Source organism: Elephantulus edwardii, unplaced genomic scaffold (assembly GCF_000299155.1).
Source record: "Elephantulus edwardii isolate Elephantulus edwardi_28Jun2011 unplaced genomic scaffold, EleEdw1.0 scaffold00156, whole genome shotgun sequence".
In the NCBI taxonomy this organism is placed as follows: domain Eukaryota; kingdom Metazoa; phylum Chordata; class Mammalia; order Macroscelidea; family Macroscelididae; genus Elephantulus; species Elephantulus edwardii.
Genome location: NW_006399906.1, coordinates 2,092,643 through 2,110,462, shown reverse-complemented (window position 1 = coordinate 2,110,462; position 17,820 = coordinate 2,092,643). Strand labels below are relative to the sequence as shown.

The following is a 17,820-nucleotide window of genomic DNA, read 5'->3' as shown; positions in this document are numbered from 1 at the left end:
TCTCCAAGGACCAGTCTCTCATTACAATATGACCAAAGTATGTCAGACGAAGACTCAGAATCCTTGCCTCCAAGAGAAGCCCAGTTTAACCCTCTCCAGGATGAATCTGTTTGTTTTCCTAGCAGTCCATGGTACCCTCAATACTCTTCTACAGCACCAGAGCTCAAAGGAATCCTCCCTAGTCATTGTCCATCTCTCTGATGCATAGCAAGTGACTGCAAAGACGATGGCCAGTATCAGACACACCTTAGTCTCCAGAGAGATACCATTGCTCTTTAGTACTTTGGAGCGGTCCCTAACAGCAGACTTTCCCATGGCAATACGTCTTTTAATTTCCTGGCTGCTGGTGCCAAGAATGTTGACTGGGGAGTCAAGCAAACTAAAGCTTTGAACAAGCTCAATCTGTTTACCATCCATCCTGATGCTGCCAATTGGTCCAGTGGTGAGAATCTTTGTCTTCTTGACATTGAGCCTCAATCCATATTGAAGGCTGCAGTCCTTGACCCTCTGCAGCAAGTGCTTCAGGTCCTCCTCAGTTTCAGCAAGCAGGGTTGTGTCATCTGCATAACGCAGATTGTTGATAGATCTTCCACCAATCCTGACCCCACATTTCTCCTCATAGAGCCCAGCCTTCCGGATAATCTGTTCTGTATACAGGTTGAAAAGGTATGGAGACAGGACACATCCCTGGTGTAGGCCCTTCCCAATTTTGAACCATGCAGTTTTTACTTGCTCTGTTCTGACGACTGCCTCTTGGTCCTAGTATAGGTTTCGCATTAGCTAAATCTGTTAACAATCTCAATCTATTCACTATATGTCACGTTGTTGCCAATTGGTCCAATGGTGAGAATTTTTATTTTCTTGATTTTTTCCATTCCCAAATAATTATAGAGAAACACAACTAGAAGTATCTGTATATTTTCAAGAGTCATTTACATTTATAAATACGTTTTTTCATCTTAGCTACTGGTATGAAATTATCATAATGCAAATATTTTAAATAATAAACTTTTTATTTTATGAAAATGTAAGTTCTACCCTGGATTTTTTGTTATGGACTGAATTGTGCTCCCAAAAAAGATATGCTGAAATCTTAACATATGTTAAATGTGAATATATCGTGTCCAGACAGAGGATCTTTAAAGATCTAATCAACGATTATGATTTCAAGCAGGAAGAATGTGATGTTGTTATCAAAGAGGAGAGAAGGGGGTTGTGAGGCCAGATGAAGATACATCTTCAGGCCAAGGAATACCTGGAGTTACAAGAAGCTGAAAAAAAAAAAAGAAAAGAAAAAAATATTTTCCAAAAGGCTTTGGAGAATATGTGACCCTGTCAATAACCTGAACTAATCTCCAGAACTGAGATGCACTCAATTTGCATTCTTGGAAGTCACTTTGTTTGTGGTATTTTGTGACATCAGCTGTAGGAAACTAAAACTACTTTCAAGAGAGAAAACAATTAAAATACCTTGGTAAAATCTATTCATATTTAGTTACAGCAGGTAAAAAGCCTTCAGTTTCCTGATCTCAAAACCCACCACATAACTACAATAATCAAAATAAGCTGGTACTGGTTCAGTGACAGATCCATAAGCCAATGAAGAAGAATTGAGGACACATACATAAATCCAGCAACCTATGGACAGCTGACCTTTGAAAAAGAGATGAAATCCATTAAGTGAGGAAAAGGCAACCTCTTTAACAAATGGTGTTTACAAAGCTAAACATTTATTGCAGAAAATGGAAACAAGATCCATTCCTGTACAACATATACCAAAGTTAGCTTAAAATAAATAGATCAAGTACCTAGACATAAAACCTAAAACTATAATAATCATTAAGGGGGGGAAATGGACAAATTTACGAGCCTTACTATATGACCAAGAGAATAAATGGATCTATCCTGGAAAGAGTAAAACCAGTTGGTTTCTTGGAGGAAAAGATTTTGAAACTTCTCTAACACATTTAGAGCATGTTGTCAGGAGGGGACAGTCCCTGGAGAAGGACATTATGCCTCAAATGGTGAAGGGTCAGCATAAGAGAGGAAGACCCTGGATGAAACAGATTGACAGTGACTGTGCCAATGGGGTCAGGTGTGCCAGAGATGGTGAGGTTGGCTCAGGATTGAATAAGGTTAGGGTCACTATGAGTTGTAGTTGACTTGATGGCTCTTAATAACAACAACAATCTATAAGATAAATAACTTAACAAAAATAATTGAAAATGCATAAACAGCAGAGGATAAACTAGATGATTGGTAACTTCTAGAAATAAATCCTTAAATTCATTAGAAGCTTTCCCCAAAAGAGTAAATAGAGAACCTACAGACTGGGAAAAATAATTGTCAATGAACATCTGACAAGAGCTTAATGTCTAAAATTATTAGAAAACTACAACAATTCAATGTTACAACCCTGGCACAACCTGGCTAAAACTGAGGAGGACCTGAAGTACTTGCCACTGGGCCAATTCTCACCATTGGGCCAGTTGGCAGCATCAGGATGGATGGTGAAGGGATTGATATTGTTCACAGCTTTAGTTTGCTTGGCTCCCCAATCAACATTCTTGGCACCAGCAGCCAGAAATTAAAATATATATTGCAGTGGGAAAAAGTACTGAATAGCAATGCTGTCACTCTGGAGACTACGGTTCACCAGATACAGGCCAGAGTCTTTGCAATCACTTGTTATGCATCAGAGAGCTGGACAATGACTAAGGAGGATAGGAGAATTGATTCCTTTGAGAAGAGTACTAAATATACCATGGACTGCTAAGAGAATAAACAGATTCATCCTGGAGAGGGTTAAACCAAGCTGCTCCTCAGAGGCAAGGATTTTGAAGCTTTGTCTGACATACTTGGGACATGTTGCAAGAAGGGACAAGTCCTTGGAGAAGGATGTCATGCTTGGGAGGGAAGAGGGACAGCACATGAGAAGAAGACCCTCTATGAGGTGGATTGATTCAGTGACTGGGGTAATCTGTGTAGGTGTGTTGGAGACAGTGAGATTGGCACAGGATAGAGCACGGTTTAGAGTTGTACACAGGGTCGGTATGAGTCACAGATGACTCAGCAGTATATATAATAATAACACAATAACTCAACAAGGAAAAGACAAAAATATCTAATTTTAAAATGGTCAGGGAAAATGAAAAGGCTTTACTCCAAAGAAGGCATTCAGATCATCAACCAATATATGAAAAAACTATTGATATGTGGTACAGTTGGGTTCTGTCAAGTCCAGTACACCTCAGAGCAATCCTATAAACAAAATCTTAATCCTGTACTATCCTCATCATTTTTCACATACTTAATTAAGACTGTAGGGTTTTTATTAGCTATTTTTGTTGTTTTAGGCATTGTTAAGTATGACTCGCTGCAAACCCTCTGAGCAAAAGACCTCAATATTGTCCAATCTTCTGTCATCCTCATCATCTCCAACACACTTGAGCCCACTGCTGCAGTTACTGTGCCCTGCCTTTCCCTGACCTTCCACCTTTCCAAGTATGATTTCCCTTTCCAAAGAATACTGTCTCCTAGAAACATGTGCAAAGTATAAGAAGAAAGTTTTGCCATCTTTGCCTCAAAGAAGCATTCTGGCTGTACCTTTTTCAAGACATAGCTGTCTTTTGCCAGTACATGAGATTCAACATTCTTCTTAAATACCACAGTTCAAAGGCATCACTTATTTTTCTATCATTCTTATTCTTGCCCAGATGAACTGCCCATCATTCCAGATGCATAGCGAGGGGATGAAGAGGACCATGGCCTGAATCAAGTGCATCATAGTCTTGAAAATGACGTTACTGTTCTAGAAGACTTGACCAAAGCAATATATCTTGTGATCCCCTGATTGCTGGTTGCAAGGATGCAGACTGTGAATCAAAGTTAAGATGAAATCATTTTCACCAATTTCAATCCCCTCTCCGTCTATCATGACATTGCCTACTGGTGCAGTCTGAAGTTGAGATATAATCCATATTGAAAGACACAGTTTGTGTGTTTTTTTTTCTTCAGCCACAAGCATTTCAGGTCTTTCTTATTGTCAGCAAGCAAGGTTTTGTCATCTGCAAAGTCAGGTTTCTGATTAACCTTCTTCCAATACTGATGCCATGAGAGAGTCTGGCTTCGTGACTTATTCGCTCAGCATACAAACTGAATAGGTATGGAGAAAGGATATAACCCTGAAACATACCTTTCATGATTTTAAACTATGCAGTGTTTTCTTATTAGCTATTGTTGTTATGAGCCATTGAGTCAACTTCCACTCATAGTGGCCCTAAGAACATTGGTTTTGAACCTTGGGAGATGTACATCAAGATAACAATGAAACATCATCTTACTCCAGCAAAAATGGCAGTCAAATATAACAGAAACACCGCTGATATTTTGTAATTCTCATATGCTATTGCTGGGAAGTAAAATGATGTAACACTAGAAACACCATTTGATTTGGCAATCCCACAACTAGCCCAAAGAAACAAGAGCTGCAACACAGATAGATATATCTACTGGAATATTATTTAGAACAGCAAAGTAAAACAAGAAACCCAAGTATCCATCACTTGAAGCAGTGGATAAACTATGGTACATTTAAATAATGGAGTACTTACCATGCAATAATAAAGAATTCATGAAACACACACAACATGGATACATATAGAGAATAGCGAATTAAGCAAAATAAGTCAGTCATAGAAGGACTATTATGACAGAACTCAATCCAACTCATCACTATGCAGTGAAAACCAACTCATAGTTGAACCTCCAGCAGGTTTTTAGAAGTTGCAAAATGCACATAAGGAGACTGTCCACTTTTTTCCAACAAAGTAGCTGACAGATTTAAACTGATTGCCTTTGGGTTGAAAGCGCAACTCTTTTCCACCAGGTCACCAAAGTTTGATTATTGTATGTTGTTTTTTGTTATGTGTCATTGAGTTACCTCCAACTCATAGGAACCCTATGTACAACAGCTCTGTAGCCTGCCCTATTCTGAGCCAATCTCACTACACCTGTCGCCCCAGTTTTCATGTCAATCCATCTCATCCAGGGCTTTCCTCTCGTGTTGTACCTTGACCCTTCCAAGCATGATGTCCTTCACAAAGGACCAGTCCCTCCTGGCCACGTGCCCAAAGTATGAAATACAGAGCTTCAAAATCCTTACTTCCTAAAATAAACTTGGTTTCATGCTAAGACAGACCTATTTTTTCTCTTCGTGGTCCTTATGTTTAATACTCTTCTCCAGCACAACAACTCAAAGGCATTGATTCTTCTTCTGTCATCCTTAGTCACTGCCCAGCTCTCTGATGTATAACAAAGACCATGGCTTGGATCTGGCACACCTTTGTCTCCAGACTGGCATCACTGCTTCTCAGTACCTGGAGAGATCCCTGACAACAGACTTCCCAGTAAAAATTATCTTCTGATTTCCTGACTGCTGGTGCCAAGAGTGTGGATTGTGGAGCCCAGCAAATTTAAATTATTAACAACCTCTATCTCTTCCCCATCTATCATGGTGTTGCCAATTGGCCCAGCGGTAAAAATTTTCATCTTCTTGATATTAAGCTTCAATCCATGCTGATACCACAGTGTTTGACCTTCTGCAGCAAAGGCTTCAGGTCCTCCTCAGTTTCAGCAAGCAAAGTTGTATCATCTGCATAATGCAGGATGTTCATAAGTCTTCCCCTAATCCTGATGCCACACTTTTTCCTCACAAAGCCCAACTTCTCAAAGAATCTGTTGCATAGATAGATTGACAAAATATGGAAAGGATGTATCCATGATGCACTCCTTTCCAAATTTTGAAAAATTCAGTGTTTCCTTGCTATGTTCTGATGTCTGCCTCCTAGTCCAAATACAGGTTTTGCATGAGCACAATCAAGACCACTATTCTAGAAAATTATGGTTTCAAGACAGACAAAAGCATTCTTGGGTCAATACTAGAGATGGAAATAGTGGGAGAGGATGATAAAAATTAATAAATAGATAAATTAGACAAAAGAAAAGGCAGTATACAATAGCTTTTGATTAGACAGTAAAATTAATAAATTATACTAATATAATTAATGTAAAAGATATATGAATTATCAAATGAAATTGTAATTGAAATATTATGAAATAAAACATGAATGAAAAACAAGTACAATTTGTAAACTTTCACTCAATTATAAAAATTAATAAGTAAAATAAAAAAACCCATACACTTTTAAAATACCATTTTACCCTAAATTTATCCACAAAAATTAATCAGTAATATTATACCACATTTCCCTCATCAAACAAAAAACTCTGTTAAAGAACAAAGTGTTCAGAACTTTGTGTACTAGTTTTGATGAGTCTAGTAGATTCTGGATGCTGGCAGGCCAAACCAGCAATCCCTTCCTGTACTCTTCAGAAAACCTTTCTCAGAAAATGTAACCTTTCAACACAGACATTTGTTGCAGTTGCTAGTCCATCACAAAGACTAATTTTGATGTTTAAAGTAGCACTGAACCATAATTTTTGGCTCTCTCAAAGTGCTCAGGAAAGCACTTACTGATCTATTAAGGCTTGTTTTTCCTTTTATGAGTACAATTTTGAATCATGATAAAAATGTTACATATGGTCATAATAGCATTGATTGTGTACAATATGTACACCAATGACATTTCTGACCTGTGCCATTAACAACATTAGAAATGACCACAAAAACATCCAACTTCCAAGACGTTAAGGCTAAGGTTATATAAAACTAATAAAAAATTATAGTTACATATGCTTTTAGTTACACTAAGAGGTTCTGAGAGAACAGTAATTGAGGATACTAGACCTATCCTTTCTTCTGGCTGTAGGCTCTGATCTTCAAAATATAATTAAATGGTCATATAAGACACATAACAATGAGAGGCTAACTTTGAAATACACTAGACCACAATATTAATTTAACTTTTAAAATCAAAGTTTGCACTTATTTTCTAGCACCTTTCACATTGACTTTAATATCAATAATTCTAATTTACTAACAATTATGTTAATAACTATCTATTTATTGCCTCTGTCTCTGTCTCTCTCTCCTCATTGCCACCAAGTCAGAACTGACTTACAGGTTTTCAGAGGCTGTAAATTGCACAAGTGGAGACTATCTTTATTCTGCAGAGCCCCTGGTGGGCAAACAGCAAGAGAGATACCACCACCTTTGGATCAGAAGCATTACTGACTAGATCAAAATCAATAAGAACGTCTGTTGGTACAATGGGGAGTATTTGGCTACTAACCAAATAGTTCAAATTCTCCAGCCATTTCATGGAAGAAAAAACATGGAGCGGTTTTTGGTTTGTTGTTTTTTTCTTGTAAAAGTTATGCTACCAAGGCAAAAGTGGGTGATTTTAATCTGCAGCCCTCAGGCCTGGTTTTAATTGTTTTGGGTCAAACATTCTTCTAGGTCTTATAGCCCTGGTTTGTCCGTTTGCTATACAGAGATCGACTCACAATTGCTATGAAGCCAAACACTGTGACAGATGAGTAAAATGTGATAATGGTTACCCATGGTGGACAGTGTTTGGTGGAGCTCCCCGATAAAATCAAGCTTGGAAGCAGGAGTGGCATTGTCTGAAATAGCTTGCCTCTGGAAATGCTATGAATGTGGAGAAATGATGAAACTTATACAAGTATTCAGGTCTTTTGTTCACAGGGTCGCTATAAGTCATCTACAACTTGACAGCACATAATAACTACAACAAAGGTTACAGTCTAGGAATCCCAACAGAGCAGTTCTAATATATCCTGCAGAGTCACTACGTCTTGGAATCAACTCAATGGCACAAAACAAAAATGACACTGGCTTACTACTGAGTCAAACATCTTGTATATATTTGTTGTTGTTGTTGTTATATATCCAGGAGGCTGGGCTCTATGATGAGAAGTGTGGGGTCAGGATTGGTGGAAGATCTATCAACAATCTGCGTTATGCAGATGACACAACCCTGCTTGCTGAAACTGAGGAGGACCTGACGCTCTTGCTGCAGAGGGTCAAGGACTGCAGCTTCCAATATGAACTGAGGCTCAATGTCAAGAAGACAAAGATTCTCACCACTATACCTATTGGCTGCATCAGGATGGATGGTGAAGAGATTGAGCTTGTTCACAGCTTTAGTTTGCTTGGCTCCATAGTCAACACTATTGGCACCAGTAGCCAGGAAATTAAAAAGTGTATTGTCATGGGAAAGTCTTGTATATATTACTTCAGTTAATACTCTGATAAAAAAATTTCTGGTTTCTGAGGCTGCAAATCACACTGGAGTAGATTGCTTTTTTATTTTAGAATAATTGGTGGATTCTAAAAGTCTTTAGGTCAGCAACACAACTACCTACAGGTAGGCCACCAAAACTCTAGTAGTTTGCTGTTGTTGCTATGTGCCTTCAGTTTGAGTGTACTTCGAAGCAACCCTACAAAGAGCACATGTAAAACTCGCCCTCTGCTGCCCCATGCTCACTATCTCTGACATATCTGAACCCATCGCGAGTCACTCTTGTCAATCCATCTGGTTTAGGGTCATCCTCTTTTTCTCTGACCTTACACCTAACCCAGCATGATGTCTTTTTTCCAAGAATCAGCCCTTCCTTATACCGTAAATATGTGAGAGGAAGATTCACCATCCTTGCAGCTAAGGATGTACATCTTCTAAGGCAGACTTTTTGTTACTTTGGTAGTCTATGGAATATCCAGTACTATTTCCCAGCAACACAGTTTGAAACCATACTCTTCTTCGGTCCATTACTAATTTTTCAACTTTCAAATACCATAGGAAGTAACTGACAATATCATGGTTTAGATAAGGCTCTAATACAATTTTCATAGCCTCTTTCGACATCTATATTGTTTTGTTCTTTCTCTTGTGTCTTTATATCGACTTTTTTGCTCTCTTTCTTGATGCCATCCTCCAGCTTCTCTGGTCTTTGACGATTGCTGTTCAATGCCTCCAACCTGTTCTTGAGAAGATTTTTAAGTTGAAGTGGAATAGACTGAAGATCATAATTTGGTTCTTATAGATTTGTTTTCATTATATTCAGGTTCAATTTGAGCTTGCACATAAGTAATTGATGATGTGTTCCACAGTGAGTACCTGGCCTGGTTTTGACTGCAGATATTGAGCTTCTACAACTTCCCATAGTAAATGTGTTAATTTTATAGCAGCCAGTTTTTCCTATGAAATATGTGTAAAAATTACTTCCTGATTATTAATTTTAGAGCTTTGGAAAGCAACAGAAATGTCATGGAAGAGGCCACAGGAATCTGCATTTTCATCATTGCTATAGCATTTTGCTGTTATATGTCATTATATCAAAAATAACTCATAGCTGACCCTCCAGAGGGTTTTCAGAGGCTGCAAATCACACAGTCAGGGATTTTCCATCTTTCTCCTAGGTGCAGCTAGTGGTCTCGAACTGCATACTTTTGGATTAGTAGTAAAACTCCTTACCACTAGACCACCAGAGCTCACTTGTTATGATATGAGATTCCCAATATTTGATACAGAAGCCAACTATCTCAAATTCCATTTTTATATAAATGCACTTCTCTTTTCACCTTTTATATTCAAACTAATGAAATATAGTGGGCATATTCACTTCTGAAAACCCAAATGCTCATAGGACCATATATGAGCACTGAAATTTCAATCAAAATATCCTCTAAATTCAATGTTATTCTTATGAACCATCAAATTAGAACCAACTCATAGCTGACTTTCCAGCTCAATTTCAGAGTCAATAAATTATCCTGGAGTAGATTTCCCATCTTTATGCTGTGGAGCAGCTGGTAGATTCACACCAAGAGCCTTAGGGTGGGCAGCACAACTCCTTACCACTGAGCCATCAGAGCACTCTAAGCTCAATATAGTAGGCTAATATTTAAATTATTGTGCCTGCCTTAATGCATGTATTTCAAAGGAAATAAGAACTAGTGATGCAATGATTAAAGTGTTCAGTCACATTAAACTTTAAAAACAGACTGAAGATTCTAACTTACAAGCCACTCCAAAGGAGAAAGATATGGCGGTCTGTCTCTGTAAAGGTTTCTAGCCCTGAAAACTGCATGGGACACTTCTATCCTCCTCCAAGGATTACTTCAATTAGGATCAAAGTAATAGCAGTGGGTTTGGGTTGTTCATTTGGGTTTTCAGGTGGGTTTTTTCTGCCAGCAATGAACAATCGAAAAAAGTAAGTTCCTTGATTTATGAAATTGCCCTGTTTCAGAAAGAATACCTTTGATACTGTTGCCTAAAGTGGATTTCATTCTAATAAACACTATGGCATAATTCTATCTTGGTCATGTTTTGATGCTGTTCTCATAGACCTTCAAGATAGAATAAACTCATAACTGATTCTCAAGCAGATTTTCAGAGACATTAAGTTACATAAGAAGAGACTACCCATCTTTCTCCTGCAAAATAGCTGGTGGATCCAAACCATATGCTTTTGGGCTGGCAGTGCAACTCCTTATCATTGTACCAGTAGAACTCCATTGCTAGTATTACCTCTTATTCAGGTACCTTTAACAATTTTGAAGTTCATTATTTGAATGATAATAAGAAATGCCAAGAATATTAAGACAGTAGAAAAATATACCTACCTTGGTTAAGTGAATCACTCCTTTAGAAGTAACTGAACAACCCATGAAGCCAACATACTGAAGTTCAGGACAGTGTTCAGCAAATGCTTTCACTGATTGATCTGTCACCTACAGAAGAAAACAACAACAAAAAAGTTATTCAGGGTGACATTCCAGGGAACTTAATAATTTGCATTCTTCAATGTCTGTCTGTCCCTTCTTGTACCATTAACACAGTTCTTGTCAAAGGTCCATTTAAAGAAGCACGATATTTAATGCACCATACACACACCCATGATATTAGGCTAATTTAAAAGAGGAACAAATCTACCCCTGACCCATCTTCCAATTCCTTTTTATTACCAGTTGGTCATTTTCAATTTTATTTATAGAAAACTCTTTAGAGATACTGGCACCATTTCTATTTCTTCAAACTTTATTACTTTATGCATCTTTTCAAAATAGTATTCATTCACATACAATAAAAGTCAATATTTCAAAGAAAGTCATTAGCTTGCTTTTTTTTAATCCACATTCATTCAAAATGTTTTTCATTCAATTTGCCACATCACTAATATTTAATTAACATTTTCATCACCCTAAAAGAGAATCCATGCTTGTTAGCAGTCGCTCTCTATTTCTATGTGCTTCAGGCCTTGGCAAGAGCTAATCTACTTTCTATCTCTACAGACGGAAGCATGTGAGGCCTTTCATACAAATAAGGAAGGGTCTGACAACTGTGGCTTCTGTAATTAACTTCTTTCACACAGCTTGATGTTTTCAACATTTATCCATGTTGGAATATGTATTAGAATTTCTTTTCCTTTTCATTGCTCAATCAAATTTCTTGTATGAATGTACCATATTTCTCACTTTGTTTTAATCTCACTATAATCAGGTTTTGTTATCATCCGACCAACACCATCACATTAAATGGTCAATGTCGATTCTCACTCAGGATCCTCAGCAGCATTTGTCACAGCTGATAGTCCTTCTTGAAACAGTTTCTTTTCTTACTTCTTATACAACATATTCTCCTGAATCTATCCCTTCCTTCTTGGTAGCTCTTCTCAATTACTTTGCTAAATTCATCTCCTTTATCTTTTCTGTTTATTAAGGTTCTCTCAGTGGGAAGGAAGGGAAATGTGCAACAATAAATGAAAACCCAACTTTTCTGTAAACCTTCCTTAAAAATTACAATTAAAAAAATTAAGGTTCTCCAGTTATTCTAACATAATCTCATAGTCTCAAATCAAATTATGTGTTTATTATCCTCAGATTCATGTCTCAAGCCCAAAACTCTTCACTCTACTTCAAACTACTGAATTGGACTACTTGGTTATTTCCTTGAGACATTTAAAGTTCTATTAATTTAACATGTTTAAGGTAAAATATTTACGTTTAGAAGCAAACCTGTTGTTCTCCAAGGTTCCCAACTTTATTGAATTATATCATTAGTTACCTTGTCATAAAAGCCAAAATATTTTTTAGTCAAAATGCCACACAGTAAGTTCTAAAAATATCCTAAAACAGGCTACTGTCACCTATCCCACAAGTACCACCCTGATCTGAGTTTCAATGATTAGGGCCATAGTCTCATAGAACATCTCAAAGTCATTTGACATAATATGGATTATAAAGTTGTTTATATTCTACACAGTAACTTAGTGAGTAGTGTCTTAGGTTTTAAACAACTTGGCAATCAACCATCTAAGATACAAGTATTGGTCTCTACTCATTTGGAACAAAAGAGAAAGTAGAATTCTGAAGACTCAAAAAAGAAGCTATTTTATAAGACAAGCAAACTCCACAAACCCATTTACTCTGACACTAAAAATACTAGATAGTACTTGGATACTACTACTGACCATTATATTAAGGGTCACTATTTCTTAGAGAGGGACTTCATACTTGGAAAGGTGGAGGGACAGTGAAGGAGAGGAAGATATTCAAGCAGGTAGACTGACACAGTAACTGTGTACAGTGGAGCAATGGATGTAAGTGTATCAGAGATTGTGAGGATGGCACAGCACACAATAGGGTTCAGATCTGTTGTTCACAGGGTTGCCATTATGAGTTGTATGAGAGTTGACAGCACCTAACAATAATAACAACAAATGGACCTAGGTACTAAAAAGCCCTCAAATTCACTGTGATCCATTAAATTTAAACTCATTGTGACCCATCATTGTGTTTGCTGTAAATATTAACAGGAAGAGACTGTTGATCTTTCCTTCAGTTTGCGGATTTAAACTGCTGGAGACAGACACACTACCTTTTGGTAAGTGGTGCAACATGCTCCATACTACACTACCAATACTCATTTGAAAGGAGGACAATGTGGGACAGAACATCAAATATCTAAAAAGCAAGTACCAACCAAAGCTAGATGAACTTGTTCAGACCAAAGGGTTCTTCAAAACGACTGACCTATTAAGATATTCTTCAAGTCTTAAATCGAAGTTAACCCCTAAGGTCATCTTGTAGAAAAATAAAAATTGATTCAAAAATAATGAATGTCATCTGCAAATATAGCGCTCATTTAAAATAATCCTCCATATGAAATCAATAAGCCAACAATTACTTTAACCACCCAGGAGACTGAAAAGGGGTAGGGGAACTAGGTTAATAGTAACCAAACAATCAGAATGAAACTAATGAGAATGTTCACACATTGTGAAGAAAGGAATCAATGTCACTGAACATCTTGTGTAGAAACTGTTGAATGCAGATCTAAATTTCTGCATAAACTTTGACCTAAAACATAATAAATTTAAAAAAAAACCAAACAACAAACATTTGGGAAGTCTGTAAAAACATAGATAACCAAGCCCCTTGCCAGCTAAAAGGATGGATCCCAATTATCTGTATTTTCACAAAACCTCCACGTATGTGAATGTTTTAGAGCCCTAGTTACATTACCAGTATCTGGCATTTCTACATGGTCCTGTTTTAAATGAAGAGCAGAATGCAATTCCTTTTTTGTCTTCCCCTGCCCCCCAAAATTACCATGTATAAAATTATCTTCTTGTAACTGTGCTAAAATTTTCTTCATGTTTTTACAAACTAGTGTCTTATAAAAGAAGGTCCAAATATTCTCTACCATATGATCAATTTCAATTCACTTTCTTGACAGTCAAGATAATAAAAAAAAGTTAAACACCTTTGTTAGTTTTCCAAACTGAGTGGACATTTACATCTCCTTTACATTAGCTTTAATATGGGTGACTTATTTTACATCTTTCTTATCTATTCTGAACAGATATTTGCAAATAAAGCTATGTGAAGAGCATTAATTTTAAAATCATCACACAGAACATTCTCCTGAAATAAAGCAAGCAACACACATCTGATAAAAGATTAATTCTGCCTTCAAAAGTAGAGAATGCTTCAGCATATTAAAACTAAAGGTGCCATTGAGAAATTAAAAATGTGCTTTTCTAACACTTACCTTTCTAAAGACATTATAGTAACAAAAACCACTTAAAGACTTTTCTCCTATAGTGCTGCTAGAGAGATTGATTCAAATACTGCCCTTTGAGTACCAATACTTAGCCACTGGCCCACCAGAATCTGGGTGAAGCTCTGCATCTATTTCACTTTAAAAACTCCCAGTGAGATTCTAATGTACTGTCTGGATTATCTGCAAGTCCTGAGACTCTGTATTCAAACTGCAGTCATCAGGCCAGTTTTACTGGCATCAACTTGGACTTTGTTAAAACACACAGAATCTCAGGCTCCATGCTACCTACTGGATCTTATCCATGCTAAAGTTTGACAAATATTTCTCTAGTCATGAAGGACTACATTATGTCCCTGTCAGGTTAAATGGCTAATCATAATGAGTGCACTACGGCCTATATTTTTAACACTAGAACTGATGGATCACTTATTCTTATGTGCCTTCCAGTTGTTTGCAATCCTGTGTACAATACCTCTGAACTCTGCCCTTTCTATTTTAGGAGTTTTAATAAATTTGTATAATAATGAGGAATTTTATAATATTTCCATTAACTGAAAAAGTTGTCAATTAATAAAACCTACACACCAGACCCAGTTAATCAATGACCTCTTTCAGTCTCCATTTTGTGTTATCAATAATCTCACAGAGATTGTTGTTATTAGCTGCTGTCTAATTCACTCCAACTCACAGCAACCTGTGCCATGTTCACAATCTCTGGTGTGTTGAAACCCAATGGTGTAGTCATTTCATTTCACAGAAAGTCTTGCTCTCCTTCCCTGACCCTCTGTTTTTCCAAGCATGAAGCCCATCTCCAGGTCCTGGCTGCTCCTGACAACACATCACAAACGTAACAGGCAAGCTTCACTGTTCATGCTTAAAAGCACTCTAGCTGATCATCTTCATATATAGATTTGTTTGTTCTTTTATCAGTTCACAATATGCTCAATATTCTATATCAATGCCACAATTAAAAGACAAGTACTTTAAACATTCTTCATACAGTCCATCTTCTCAGATTATAGGCTCAGTATACAGATGTTGTTGACCAGGATGAATGAAGAGACAGGGACACCGAGAACAACGGGGAGAAGAGAGTGAAGGCACGTGGCAAACGGCTCAAAGACTGCACCCTGAGACTAGAGTCTCTCTAACCTTTATTGAGAATTGCCAGAGGATAAATCACAGAGGAAATTCTTTACTAATGAAGCTATGTTTTTCTCTGCTAGTATTCTTGTGCTTATATCAGAAGGACAAATTCGCAACACAAGCTGGGAGGCAGTGTGGCACCACGTGGTCTACCGGAGTGCCTATCTCCTGTGATCTGTCTCAGGAGAATCACCGTCTTATTTCTTGTAATCTGTCATAAGAGGTATTCCAGCTTGTTTATGCCACCGTCAGCTCCTAATCAAGCATTTGGTTTAACATTTGTTTTAATATTTGGCTTCCCACAGAAAAATACAAACCTGACACACATTTTCCCTAATTTTGTTGGTTTGTTTGGTTGTTTTTTTGTTATTATTATTAGTTTCTTGTCCTATTCAAACAACCCCATGCTGGTCTACGATAGGTTCAATATGAGCACAGTTAATTTCTGGAACTCCCTGTGTACCATAGAGTCAGAACAGACCCGTAACGGACCCTCCAGCATTTTTCAGAGGCAGTTAATTGCACGGGAGGAGACTATTCATCCTTCTCACATGGAGCAGCTGGTGGCCTCGAACTGCATGCCTTCAGGATTGCAGAGCAGCTTCTTTCCACTAGGGTACCAGAATTCCTACTCTTAGAATAATAGACTTAATTTATTCTAGTCCACACCGTCTAATATATTTGAACATGGGAAACATTTTCCTATTATTCTAAAAGTTCATTCAAATTCATCAAAAGTCAGAGTCATTGCCATAGACTTGGGACCAATACATAGCTGAACCCCTGTCCAGTTTTCAGAGGCTATAAAACTCACAAGGAATTGGCTATCTTTGTGCCTTGGATTCACTGGTGAATTCTAACAACCAGAAAAGTGTAGCTTATGGGTTAGCAGGGCAACTTCACAGAGTTCCCTGAAGTCCATAGGATCTTGAAAAAAATGGTATATGTATCTTAAACTCTTCAAAACCCTACAAGAATTTTTCTTCCTTTTTTTTGTCTTCACAATCTTTGCTTTCCTATATTTTATTTTTCATAGAATACAGCACTTATGTTTAAGAGGAACCTTTCAATTGGAAAGGACAGTATAAAAGCACAATATTTGTCATATGAAAGGAAAGAACTAAACATGGAGAAAAATATAAATTAACTTTTTTCAGTAAGAGCTTCATCATTATGATCATTAATAAAAATTTCATATATTTAATAAAATATTACAAGTAATACAAAAATACTATTTAAATAGAAATATTTTCCTTTTTAACCCATGGTCAGATAAATACCACACACTTATCAACAGGTTTCAAAGACCAAGAGAGAACAGACAAATCAATGTTAGGGGAAAATGGAGGTAGTCCACATCAGATCACAAAATAATAGATGACTACATCACTACATAATTGTCAAAACACTGAGAATCATAGCCAGCCCAAGTTGATACATAACCATCATTTACAATTCAGCAGTCTGTAAAACCAGCATTAGTTCATTAATGCCAAAAAAAATAAATCTGATAGTAGATAATTCATTATTGTAGTAAATGTAAAACATCATAATGAGATACTTGTTAAGTGAGGAGCTGATGTATTCACTGAGCACTACACCAAGTACTGAGAAATATGCTATATACTGTTGGTCTAGTAGTAAGAAGCTGAACGACAATTCCAAAGGCTAGTGGTTTGAATCTGCCAGCTGCTTTGTAGGAAAAGGATGGGCAATTTCTTCACATGTATTATACTGTCTCTGAAAGCCCACTGCAGGGTCAACTATTATGGGTCAGTTCTGACTTGACAGCATACACAAAAACAATAATGAATAAGACAAACCTCGTGAAGCTTATCATCTAGTTGAAAAATATAAAAAATACTTAACAGAAACCTAAGCATCACAGTGTTTGCTGGAGCTCCCAATTTAAGACAGATTTGGAAGCAGGAGTAGCATGCACTTCCTAAACCATATGCCTCTGGAAACTCTATGGACTTGGAGAAACAACGATAGTTATAGAAAGACTTCAGGCCTTTTGTTCATAGGCTCAGTATGAGTTGTGCTCGATTTGACGGCAATCAACAGCAACAACATGTGTGTAAGATGATTATATGATCTACTATGCTGGAGATGAAAAATGTGAGAAAAGATGGGGTCGCTGTCATAGTTAAAAAGGCTGTTTCTAGATCCATCTTCAAATAAAATGTTGTGAGTAACAGAATAATATACATACACATACAAGAAAGACCAGTTAATACCAATATCATTCAAATTTATGTACCAAAAACCAGAGCCAAAGAGGAGGAAATAGGTGATTTCTACCAACTGTTGCAGTCAGAAATCAATCAAACATGCAACCAAAATGCATTAATAATACTGGATGAACAGAATGCAAAAGTTGGGAACCAGGAAGAAGGATCAGTAGTCGGAAAACATGGACTTGGTGAAAGAAATGAGTTTAGGAATAGAATTCTACGTAATCAATAATGTATTCATAGCAAATATCTTTTATAAGAAACATAAACTCATACTGTTGTTGTTGTTATGTGCCGTAGAGCCGTTTGCGACTCATAGCGACCCTATGCACAACAGCTGTAAATCCGGCTCTATCCTGCACCAACCGCACCGCCTCTGACACACC

At 37.1% G+C, this 17,820-nt stretch overlaps 1 protein-coding gene across 1 annotated transcript in view; it reads right to left on the bottom strand.

Annotated features, from left to right (window-relative positions):
* FBXL17 (F-box and leucine-rich repeat protein 17) overlaps window positions 1-17,820 on the bottom strand; it is an 809,991-nt gene that overhangs the window by 542,981 nt on the left and 249,190 nt on the right. Inside the window, exon 5 of the mRNA XM_006895052.1 lies at window positions 10,610-10,717. Within this exon, the coding sequence (XP_006895114.1) occupies window positions 10,610-10,717 (108 nt within the window). The remainder of the gene's footprint in view (window positions 1-10,609; window positions 10,718-17,820) is intronic.